Source organism: Rhinoderma darwinii, chromosome 7, assembly GCF_050947455.1.
Source record: "Rhinoderma darwinii isolate aRhiDar2 chromosome 7, aRhiDar2.hap1, whole genome shotgun sequence".
In the NCBI taxonomy this organism is placed as follows: domain Eukaryota; kingdom Metazoa; phylum Chordata; class Amphibia; order Anura; family Rhinodermatidae; genus Rhinoderma; species Rhinoderma darwinii.
This window is the reverse complement of record NC_134693.1, coordinates 33481559-33494531: the sequence shown is the minus strand read 5'-3', so window position 1 is coordinate 33494531 and position 12973 is coordinate 33481559. Positions and strand designations below refer to the sequence as shown.

General features: G+C 43.7%; 1 protein-coding gene across 1 annotated transcript in view; it reads left to right on the top strand.

Moving 5' to 3' along the window:
• The window catches only part of LHX4 (LIM homeobox 4), a 47806-nt gene that overhangs the window by 22171 nt on the left and 12662 nt on the right, over positions 1-12973 (top strand). Inside the window, exon 2 of the mRNA XM_075832165.1 lies at positions 817-988. Within this exon, the coding sequence (XP_075688280.1) occupies positions 817-988 (172 nt within the window). The remainder of the gene's footprint in view (positions 1-816; positions 989-12973) is intronic.

The window sequence follows — 12973 nt, the reverse complement described above, 5'->3', positions numbered from 1 at the left end:
GAGACCCGCAGGACATGCAGACACTGAACCCAGCAGTCCCGCTGACCTGACGGTTTCAGATCTTTTCGAAAGATACAGCTGCTCTATATGCAGAATACAGAGCAACTGTATCTCAAAAAGCAAAAATTATTTTAAATAACAATGAATTTGAAAGTTGCACCAATCACTGACATTTTTATTAAAAATAAAATGACTTTCAAAGGTTTACGTAGCCTTTAAGAAATGTATAGAGTATTAATATTATGTCCAAAAATATTTACTTAGGATCGACATCTTTAAAGTATATAAAAAATATTGTTTGATTTGAATATTAGGATAGGAATAATTTTCTGCTGCACGCTATGCACCCCACACGCATATATTTGTCAGCCGAGTAGGTAAACATTTGTTAAAATTTTTAACCCCACCCCTTGCACGGCACTTATTATGGGTCTCTCTTGGTCGGTCAGCCAAGCAGGGTACTCAGTTAGCATACTGGGTGTGCTTTCTTGTTCCAGCCGGAATATTAAAGGATTCAAGGGGGAATCATCAAGTGGGTTCGGAACCCCCTTGCTGACAGTTTAGCCATGTAATGATTTTTTTGTAGTAATGTGATGATTTTTTGTATAAAAATTTGTAACAAATTAATTTTAACTATTATACTGTCATCATATTTTAATGTTATATATAAATAAAAGATCAGTGCTTAATGACCCAATTGCAACAGTGTTAGACATTTTGGGCAGCTCTATATACTGACATTAAAAAAGTATTACAGTAAACCTGGTGATGTACTTAGTCCCCATTCATTCATGGTTCTTGTTTTTATTTTCACAGAGATTCCACGCTGCTCTGGATGTAATGAGCACATATTAGATAAATTCATCCTGAAGGTTCTGGATCGTCACTGGCACAGCGCATGCCTTAAGTGTTGCGAGTGCCAGGTACCCCTGGCTGAACGCTGCTTCTCCCGGGCTGGAAATGTTTACTGCAAAGACGACTTCTTCAAGTGAGTCCCGAACCATTAATCACATTTCAGCGTCTTTGAATATTTATACACAATAATGGGAGTAGATAGAAAACCTTGAACTCTATTAATCTGTCCATTTATTCACTGATCCAAAATGTTACTAATTCTTAGGATTTAAAATTGAGGATTTCTAAAAAATAAATCTGCCAAATATTCTGCTTATATTTGTATGTCTTGGAAATGTTATCTTGTACATTGGCTCATTGTATTATATCTAATAAATATGCTGCTTATTGGTTAAGAGTATTATCTTTTTAGTATATAGAGCAAAGTGACAAGGTTGACTACAGACGAAACGGTGGAAATGTCATTCAGAGCTTTTTATAGTGGTTGTCTGGCAGTATACCTATAGACTCAATATTTAGTACCTGAAACCTGATCGTCGGTAAAAGGGATTTTACACTGGACGATTATAGGGCAGACGAGCGTTCGTATAACACTCGTTGCCGATAATTACCCTGTGTAAACAGGGCAGCGATCAGCAGATGGACGAGCAAACACTCACTCATCTGCTGGTCATATCGTTTTAAAAAAATGAAATATTATCGTTGTCGGCTGTACCTCTCCCTGTGTAAACATCGAGACACTCTGCCGACATGATGATAATGTATGGGGACAAGCAATCGGAGTAAAGGCACTTTTACACCTGCCAATATTCGGCCAGTGCAGTGAGTGCCGATCAACAAGACATCGTTAACCGGCGCTCGTTTGCTCCTGTCACACGGAGCTATGGATGGGGATGAGGGGTCGTTACTCCGATCGCTCGTCCCCATACATTATCATCATGTTGGCAGCGCGTCTCTCAGTTTACCCAGGGAGACGCGCTGCCGACAACTATAGTATTTCACTTTTTTTAAATGATACGACCAGCAGATGATCGAGCATTTGCTCATTCATCTGCTGATCGCTGCCCTTTTTACACAGGGTAATTATGGGCAACGAACGTTATATGAACGCTCGTCTGCACGATAACCACCCAGTGTAAAACCCCCTTTACGACCGCTCGTCCCCATACATATCTCCGTGTGAAAGGAGCCAACGAGCGCCGGTCAACGATGTCCAAGATTGCTACTCATGTCCATATTCTATGTCCAGGCCATACATGGCCCCATCTCATAGTTCCCTAGTATTCACTTAGAATTTATATTAGGAAAAGTATGTATAGCTCTCTATTTTTTTTGGTCTTAATGTTCTTAACTATGATTACATACAGGGCCGGCATTAGGAGTATGCGTCCCATGCATTTCCACATGACGCATCAGCCGTCCATTCTGATGGGGGGCGCTGCCAATGGCCTGACAACTGAGACTTGTGGCTGCAATGAATTCTTATATTAGTTGTATAGCAGTTTACTTCATGTATGGGGAACTGTCGTCCATATTTACTAAGACTGTCGTATCTTATGCCAGTCTTAGTAAAGGAGATAGTCGGCCTAATTTAAGCCAAATATATTAAAAGGTACATGCCTTATAATAAATTTGGCTTATTTTGCACTGTCTGAGAGGAAAATCTACACCTGCTATGAGCAGGGGTAGATTTGTCAAAAATTTGCACCATTTTCAGGATTTCAACTTAAGCAATCTGACTAAAACTACGCCTCTGTGGAGACCATGTCTACTTTTCATGTCACTTTTCAAATTTGGCGACTGACGAGAATTTAGCATTTTGCGATTTGTGAGTTTTTGGTGTTGTAGTTTACACCAAAACCTGGTGAAGATTGAATGATAAATATGCGCCTGTATATTAGCATAATTTGAGCACTGTACTGCGGTATTTGTTGGCACTGTGTGGTACTGCACACTATATATTATTTTTTTCAGTGGCCAACATATGGCACCGTTATTTAGGCTTCTACCTCTATGACTGATAATTCAGCACCAAATGATATAGGTATTTGTACCCTGTATGACAGTACACCATATGGCGGGTGCCAACAGTAGGCACCAAACAGGGCACCGTCCAACCTAAAGCCTTCATTACACAAACTTTCCTGGTTTCGGTTTCATAGTTGTGGGGTACGAGGAAAGCTCCTATTTTCCACATAGCCATATACAATATATAATACCCTCTTATTATCGCTTCTTATTTTGCCCTACCGTTGGGTAATAAGCTCACTTTTTACAGTGTGAGGAAAGTCTCTCTGGTTGGCAGTGCTTCTGACGTCTTCCCTGGCAATTCAGAATCGCCCACACTTAATTGAGTAGCGCAACCTCGGTGGCGGACAGCAATGTGTATTCTTGAGGGCATACCAATAAGCAACCCAAGAAAGTGTCATTGGAAATCAGAGAGAAAGTTTCTGCATCCAGTTACTGAGAGGCTTGATAATTTCCCAAAGATAATTGTCACTTGATATTATAACATTTTTATTGGATATGCTGGAGTTCTTCTTTAAGGTGCTCACGGCTGTGCTATAGTATAAGCAGGGTGTAGATACGAGAATATATGGGCGATATTAATTTATGAACTTGAATCAGGCATTATTCCAGAGGATCCAGAGAAGCAGTCATTTATTGTAGCTCTGTGTGTCCCCAAATTCTACGGTCTCTTTGCGGGGCCGGTTATCTCTGTCCTCTACAAATTGAGCGATGTTGTATTAATTGCATTAGAAATCAAATTCTGTTAGTATGGAGCGACCAAATACAGTTATATACAATCACAGACATTGGTGGAGATTAGAATTAGAGAATTGAAGGTAGCAGCAGAGGTCTCCTGGGCACCAATGCTAAATTTTTAACGGGGCCCCTCACCTACCATGTGCCAGGTATAATAATGACGTCTCCTTATGTATCCGAGGGGCCTTTGGGTTGTAGTTACGAGCATCTCTTACACTGTAAGGGTATGTTCACACAGGGCGGATACGCTGCATAAAAGTTCACAGCCTATCCACTCTGAGAGCCGCAGGGAATACCGACCAAAAAAAGAGCACCAAATTGTCCGAAATGTCCGTTGTGGAAAATAGCAGGTAAAAGACTTTAAAATTATTTTACCCGTAGCCATGGCGACGCGTCCCTCTGACGTCTTGCAGCCCGGCCTCCTGGGATGACGTTTTAGCCTATGTACCGCTGCAGCCTGTGATTGGCTGCAGCACTCACATGGGATGAAACCTAATATCTGGAGGCCGGAGCCAAGAGTTCTGGGTAAGTATGCAATTTTTTTTTCCTGAGTTGCGATCTTTACAGCGGAATCGCAGCTTTTCCGCCTCAAATATCGCAACATGTGCTATTTATTGCGGGAAAACCTGCGACAGAAAAGCAGTGATTCCAAACGTAAATTGACATGCTGCTGATTAAAAAAACGCACCGCATGTCAATTTCTAAACGTTTTTTCTGCGTGTTTTTTACGCAGTATGTGGAGGAGAGTTGTTCAAATCTCATCCGCTCTGCTGCTACTTATACACTGCACATGTTCCAAATTAAAACCATAGTGGAAAATCTGCAGTGTTTACGCTACGTGTGAACCCGAAATAAGGGTGTATTCACATGGTACGGTCTCGCGTATGCATTTCTTGGTACAGTTTTCGGCCGCGCTGAAAAAAACAAAACGTGGCAATGCACCCTAGGGCAGCACATCTGGCACTATATGGGCACGTCTCTGGTATTGTATGGGGGCATCTGTTGCACTGTATGATGGGCATCTCTGGCACTATTAGGTGGCATTTCTATTGCAGGCATTCTGGGGGACACCAGTGGCAGGTAAAGAGAAATGTTCGCCTCACTCACACAATACATAATATTCTACTGCAAACTTTGCTGCATTGCTTTTGTTCAAGGAGGGGGAGGTCTGTACATATTTTAAAATGTTGGAGGGTGTTCATTTATTAAGGAGTTTGTCTGTGGCTGACAAAGGGTGTTTATTACGGTATGTCAATTTGGTCCATGAGCCATGACAACCCCGAGGTTGTCCAATATGATGTAAATAAAGTCGAATCACTTTATAATGATACACCAAGGAACTTCTTAGGCTGCGTTCACACGTGGCGGAATTTCACTTAAATTCCGCTGCGGACACTCCGCAGCGTTAATCCGCAGCGGAGCCGTTTGTCCATTGACTTTCACTTTAATTTAGCAGTGTTCGTTTAGACGACGCGTAAAATTCCGCTGTGGAGCATAGGCTGCGGAGCGGAATTTGGTGTCCGCAGCATGCTCTGTCTGTTGCGGAGCAGTGGCGGACTCATGGCGGAATTTCTCCATTGACTTCAATGGAGATTCTAATTTCCGCAATGAAGTCCGCAGCTGTCATGCACATGTTATGTGTGCTGCGGATGCGTCTTGCTTTTTTAACTTGACATTTCTTCATTCTGGCTGGACGTATGTATTTCTAGGTCTACAGCCAGACTGAGGAAGTCAATGGGGCTCCCGTAATGACGGGAGCGTTGCTAGGAGACGTCTGTAAATAGTCACTGTCCAGGGTGCTGAAAGAGTTAAGCGATCGGCAGTAACTGTTTCTGCACCCGGGACAGTGACTACCGATCACAATATAGAGCAACCTGTCAAAAAAATAGAAGTTCATACTTACCGAGAACTCCCTGCTTCTGTCTCCAGTCCGGCCTCCCAGGATGACGTTTCAGTCTAAGTGACGGCTGCAGCCAATCACAGGCCAAGCACAGGCTGCAGCGGTCACATGGACTGGCGCGTCATCCAGGGAGGTCGGGCTGGATGCCGAAAGAGGGACGCGTCACCAAGACAACGGGCGGTAAGTATGAAATTTGTTTACTTTCACTAGGGAAAGTGCTGTCCCTTCTCTCTATCCTGCACTGATAGAGAGAAGGGAAGTACTTTTCCCGCAGTCCGCAGCAGCTAGTCCGAATCAATTTTCTGCACATTTTGTGCAGATCCGCGGCAGAATCTGCAACGCAGATTCTGTGCGGCATTGATGCGGACAGTTGCGGAGGAAATCCGCCACGTGTGGTCATGCCCTTAATATTCTTTGCGTTTTTATACCTTACCATTTTCACTATATCTGTCAGTAATTGAAAACATCTAGAGGCTGAAAACATGTACAAACCTAAGGGGCAGTTCACACTGAGTTTTTTGGCCCTGATTTTGATGCAGAAACCACGTCGGAACCAGTGCCATAATAACGGCCAAGTCATCCCCCATTGATTTCAATGGGAGGCAGAGACGTTTTTTTTCCCAGGCAGCCTTTGGCTGCTTGCAGGAAAAAAAAGCGCCATGGCCTTTTCTGCCAGGGTTTCCACCTCTGATCTCCCATTGAAATCAATGGGAGACAGAAAAAACCTGCTGCGCTAATTTCTGAGTGTTTTTCCCAACGTCTTTTGCTCGCAGTCCTTTGATTAGCTTCAATGGGCGCGTACGAAAAACACAGCGGAAATAAGAGTGGAAAAAATACATGCAGCCAGTTCAAAATCTGCTTCAAATTCTTGAAGGAATTCTGAAGCAGATTTTTTCTCCCTGCAAAAAAACTCAGTGTGAACAGGGCCTAATACTTCTCATGGGTTTGAGGGTTTGCTACAATGTATCCAGCCTTGGCAATCCTGTAAGATAAACAGCCTGGACTCTAAGGGTATGTTCACACTGCCTATTTTCGACCGTTTTTCGGGCCGTAAACACTCAAAAAACGGCCGAAAAATCGGAAACTGAACGCCTCCAAACATCTGCCCATTCATTGCAATGGGAAAAACTGCGTTCTGTTCCGACGGGCCGTTTCTTTGGGCAGCCGTTTTGAAAAAAAAAAGCGTAAAAAAACGGCTGCAAAAAAGAAGTGCATGCAGGTCACTTCTTGGGACATTTTTGGAGCCATTTTCATAGACTCTATTGAAAACAGATCCAAAAACGGCCGTAAAAAACGCAGCGAAAATCTCAAGTGGCTTAAAAAACGTCTAAAAATCAGGAGCTGTTTTGCCTTGAAAACAACTCCGTATTTTCAGACGTTTTTGAGTTTGTGTGGTTTCAGACGTAATTTGGGCTCGAATTACGCCTGAAAAACGACACCATTACGCCTACAAACATCTGCCCATTGCTTGCAATGGGATTTATGGTGTTCTGTTCCCACGAGGCATAATTTTACGCCTCGTTCTCAAAATACGGCGTCAAAAGAAGTGCAGCTGATTTCTTGGGCCTTTTTTGTAGCCGTTTTTCATTGACTCCATTGAAAAAAACGGCCGTAAAATACGCTGCGAAAAACGCGGGTTGCTACAAAAACGTCTGAAAATCAAGAGCTGTTTTCGCTTGAAAACCGCTCCGTATTTTCAGACGTTTTTGAGTTTGCGTGTGAACATACCCTAATACATTGTTGCAAACCCTCAGGATAGGAGAGAGCTTTGTTCTGCTTAGGCTTCGTTCGCATCTGCGTCAGGGTTTCCGTTCAGGGTTTCCGTTGGAGCTTTCCATCAGGGGAACCGATGAATGGAACCCTGACGGAAACGTTTCCAGTTGCGACGGATCCGGTGCAAATGGTTCAGTTTGTCTCCGTTTTGCAAGGGTTCTGTCTATTTGACGGAACCAATACTGAGTCGACTACGGTATTGCTTCTGTCAAAATGACAAAAAACCCTTGCACAATGGAGACGAACGGAAACCATTTGCACCGGATCTGTCACCATTGAAATTAACCATAGGTTTCCGTTTGTTTCTGTCAGGATTCCGTTCATCGGTTCCCCTGACGGAAAGCTCAGACGGAAACCCTGAATGGAACCCTGACGCAGATGTGAATGAAGCCTTATTTAGCTCAAGGATAATAACCTACATTGTAGCAAACTCTCGGCTGTCAGGGTTTTCAGCCTGTGGAGGTAAACAAGAATGTTTTTATCATGAGGAAGTAACACAAAAAGCATTTTAGAAAGTTGCACAATGTTTAACTATACAATTATTTATTCACTTTATTTATATGGACAACCCCTTTAAGGTGACAAATGTGTTTCTAAACTGAAATGCAGTGAAGGATGCATTTACTGCATAAACTACCTCTTGTGCATATGTAAAGCTCTAAATCTAATGCACCCGAGTCTCCCACTGGATTGTGTCAAATTTTGGCTATTGTAGGTTTCTCATTGCCAAGACAGCTGCTCACTAGTCCACTATCTACTACTTCTAGTCCCCGCTCTTGAAATTTTTATTTTTTCTTACATACTTGTATTCCCCATTAAATAGCAATTCTGGAGCATCTTTCCTTACAACTCTATGTTGTGCCGTTCCTCTGTTATTCCTCCTAGAAATGTATAACTAAATGGACAACTGAGTGTCACTATTCACTTTGTTAAAGGGGTGTGTGTCCCCCACAGTCTCACTCTGTCAGCACTGATTGGACAGTCTTAGGCCTCATGCACACAAAAGTAAAAACGCCCGTAATTACGGGCCCATAGACTTCTATTGGCCACGGGTTCCTCCCCGTATGCTTACGGGAAGGTGCCCGTGCTGTTAAAAAATATAGAACATGTCCTATTTCAGGCCGTAACTACGGAACGGGCAGGCCTATAGAAGTCTATGGGGCTCCCGTAATTACGGGTGTCTTTGTTTGTGCACCCGTAATTACGGGAGCGTTGCTAGGCGATGTCAGGGGATAGTCACTGTCCAGGGGGCTGAAAGAGTTAAACGATCGGCAGTAACTCTTTCAGCACCCGGGACAGTAACTACCGATCACAATATAGATCAACCTGTAAAAAAAAAAAAGACGTTCATACCCAGAACTCCTGCTTCTTCCTCCAGTCCGGCCTCCTGGGATGACGTTTCAGCCCATGTGACCGTTGCAGCCAATCACAGGCCAATCACAGGCTGCAGCGGTCACATAGACTAACGCGTCATCCAGGGAGGTCGGGCTGGATGTCGAAAGAGGGACGCGTCACCAAGACAACGACCGGGTAAGTATGAATTTCTTTTACTTTTACTGCGGAAAGGGCTGTCCCTTCTCTCTATCCTGCACTGATAGAGAGAAGGGCTGCCGATTAGTGCAGTGCAATTTTGCAGCGAAAACGTGCCCGTAAATACGGGTGGAATACGGGTGACACCGGACCTGTATTTACGGGCACGGGTCCGTAAATACTGGTGCAATACAGGTCGAATACGTGTGACCAAGGACCCGTATTTACGCCAGTATTTACGGGAGGAAAAAAATACGTTCGTGTGCATGAGGCCTTAGTCTGTGTAGAGACACACCCCAAACTGGTAACACCCAGTTGTCAGTTTATTAGTACATTTCTAGGAAGAATAACAGAGGAACAGCACAAAGCAGAGTTGTACGCAAAGGTGCTACCGAATTGTTATTTCATGGGGAATACAAGTATTTACTAAAACAGACATGTCAGGAGAGGTGACAGGTCCTATTTAATACAAGCAGTGTAATGCTGACTTGAAGTCGTCAAGTCCTATATTGAAATAGGAAACTGTGACCTCAAGTCAGTTGGCACCGATGTCTACTAAATTGCGAACAACAACAACCTTAGATAATGTTATACATGCAACAGTAAATGTTTCCTGCCACCATGGATATTTCATGATCTGAAAATAAATCCTAAGATCATCACTCATAATACTGATGGTATTTACATGTAAATGAGAGCTTAGGACAGATTCAGAAGGCAATCTAATGGCCTGAAAAGATTATCCCTGCCAATGTCAAAATGGATAGCGAATAAATGACAAAATCTATCTATATATCTATCTATCTATCTGTCTGTCTGTCTGTCTGTCTGTCTATCTATCTATCTATCTATCTATCTATCTATCTATCTATCTGTCTGTCTGTCTGTCTGTCTGTCTGTCTGTCTGTCTGTCTGTCTGTCTATCTCTCTAATGTAACTTACCATACTACTCGGCCAATGTGGTTCCAATGTTATAAATAGGTTGAGCTCAAGGTGAAGCCGGAAATGGTAAAGGCGTTTCCCACCATAGTGAATAATGGCTTATTGGTAGGATATGACATCACTTTCTGATTGTGTGGGTCTTATTGCTGGGACCCTTACGATCCTTAGAATGAGGAGGCTACAGCGTTCGTTAAATCCAGCGGCTCCTTCCCAAGATTCCCTGCACAGAGACGCTCCAGGCCTTTCACTTGAATTGCGCTGTGCTGTAGGCGGCTGGGACGCTGCTGTGCAGGAAAAAAAACGGAGACAGTGGTGGTCCTAGAGGTTTGACTCATACCAATTATTATGTCATGGCATATCCTAGTGATATATTATTACCTTATTAGACAGGAGTACCGATTTAACCTTTAACTTAAAGGATATGTACACATTTGAAGACTTTTTTTTTAAACTAAATCAATGTATTAGGGGGGATTCACACGAGCGTGAATTTTTCGCGCGCCACGCACAGCCCTATAGAAGTCAATGGGGCAGTTCAAACAGTGCGTGATTTGTGCGCAACGTTTGTTCGCTGCGTACAAAACGCGACAGGTTCAATATCTCCGCGTATTTCGCACATCACGCACCCATTGAAGTCAATGGGTCCATGAAAACCACGCAGGTCGCACGGAAGCACTTCCGTGCGAACCGACTGAAACAGCGCACCAGCTGTCAAAAGGATGAATGTAAACAGAAAAGCACCACATGCTTTTCTGTTTCCAAACATCCAAATGGAGTGTCTTTGAGATGAGCGAACCCGGACAATCGAACCGAACTTCACCGGGTTAGGCCAAACTCGTTTTGGCCGAACCCGGAAAAAACATTTCCGGTACGCGATGTCAGGAGATAGTCACTGTCCAAGGTGCTGAAAGAGTTAAACAGTTTCAGCACCATGGACAGTGACTACCGATCCCAATAAACATGAACCTGTAAAAAAAAACGAAGTTCTGACTTACCGATAACTCCCGGCTTCTTCCTCCAGTCTGACCTCCCGGGATGACAATTCAGTCCAAGTGACAGCTCCAGCCAATCACAGGCCAAGCACAGGCTGCAGCGGTCACATGGACTGCCGCGTCATCCAGGGAGGTGGGGCCCGATGTCAAGAGAGGCGCGTCACCAAGGCAACGACCGGGAGGGAAGTTCTCGGTAAGTACGAACTTTTTCTTTTTTTTAACAGGTTTCTCGATATTGTGTTCGGCATTCACTGTCGAGGGTGCTGAAAGAGTTACTGCCGATCAGTTAGCTCTTTCAGCACCTTGGACAGTGACGGGCGTCGACTAGCCTCATCTCTATGATGGCGGCTGTGCGAAAATCATGCAGCCGCGCATCATACACGGATGACACACGCAGCTGTCAAATGTTTTTTGCGCGCGCAAAACGCAGCGTTGTTTGCGCGCGCAAAAACGCAATGTTCGTCTGAATCTGCCCTTAGAGTGTTTTGTGCAACTTTGTAATTTGTTTTTACTTTTTAAGATACAGCTTTATGTATCCTGCGCTGAAATCTAAATCCGTCAGTTCAGCGGGACTGACGGCTTTGGTGACAGCTGGTCACGCAGGATCCAGCTGTTATCGATCACATCTAAATTCATAACCGAAGCTGTCAGTCCCACTCACCTGGCGGATTCAGGTTTCAGCGCAGGATACTGCTTCTATGTATCCATGATACATAGAAGCTGTATTTCAAAAAGTAAGAAAAAATGTAATAAAAAGAAATGCGTTGCTCAAAACACTCTAATACACTGTTTTATAAAAACGTCTTTAATGGTTTACATAGTCTTTAAGAAGTACAGGTGTCTGGGCTGCAGAACGGTGTTTATTTGTATCCCTAATATCTGTGACCAAATTGCACTAATCTGGGTATAGCACTAGTTCGACTGGCACTGACCCGACTCACATTTATATAGTGGTCATCACTATGGCAGAGCTATAACTAATGTTACCTAATACATTTTAATTCCTATTACAATTCATATTTCAGTTTTATTTTTAGTGTTTTGGTTCAACATCTTTATGGCTGATTCAGACGAACGTGACGTTTTTGCGCGCGCAAAATACACTGCGTTTTGCGCGCGCAAAAGGCACTTGACAGCTCCGTGTGCCCTGTTCATATGGATGCGCGGCTGCGTGCTTTTCGCGCAGCCGCCATCAATATGACACTCCGTTTGAATGTTTGTAAACAGAAAAGCACGTGGTGCTTTTCTGTTTACATTCATTGTTTTACTGCTGTTGCGCGAATAACGCTTGTCCCACGGAAGTGCTTCCATGGGGCATGCGTGATTTTCACGCACCCATTGACTTCAATGGGTGCATGATGCGCACAAAATGCAGAAATAGAGAACATGTCGCGAGTTTTACGCAGCGGACTAACGCTACGCAAAACTCACGGACAGTCTGCACTGCCCCATAGACTTGCATAGGTCCGTGCGACCCGCGTGAAAACCATGCGGGCTGCACGGACGCAAATCACGTTCGTGTGAATCCCCCCTTAAAATAGTTTTAGTCAATATTGATTGGATGGAATGATGGAGGGCCAATTAGATTAAAAACATCCAAATAAAACATGAAGATCAGTCTTGGTTAAAGGAGTATCGTGGTTTCAGAAATTATAGCTTATTCGTTGTATAATGAAACATTTAGCAATTTTGTAATACACTCTTTGTATCAATTCATAGTTTTCAAGATCTCTGTTTGATGTCTAGGAATGGGATATTTATTTGTTTAACCCCTTCCCGCCCCATGACAAAAAATGTACGTAATGGGCGTCTATTAGTCACCGCACAATATCGTACATTTTGGTTATGATGATCTTGTGGCCAGTGCCATTGCATCCTCGAGATTAGCTGTGGGAGCCGGGCCGTTATACACAGCCCTGCTCCTGCCGCAACCCCACATGAACCTGACATGACCGCAGTCCTGTACAAGGGAAGGACCCCCCTTTGTGATGGTGATTGCCGGTCCCGGCAGTATAATTCGATAGCCATGGTCACAATGGAGACAGCCAAGGACCTGACAAAGGTCCTCTTATGTGTATGCGTATAAGAACATACTTAGGGCTTGTCCACACGTAACGGAATCGCTGCAGAAAATTTCTCCAGCAATTCCACAGAAATTAGCAGAAATTCCGCAGCGGAAAAACTGCACCATTTCCTGCCACAGGAAATTGACAGT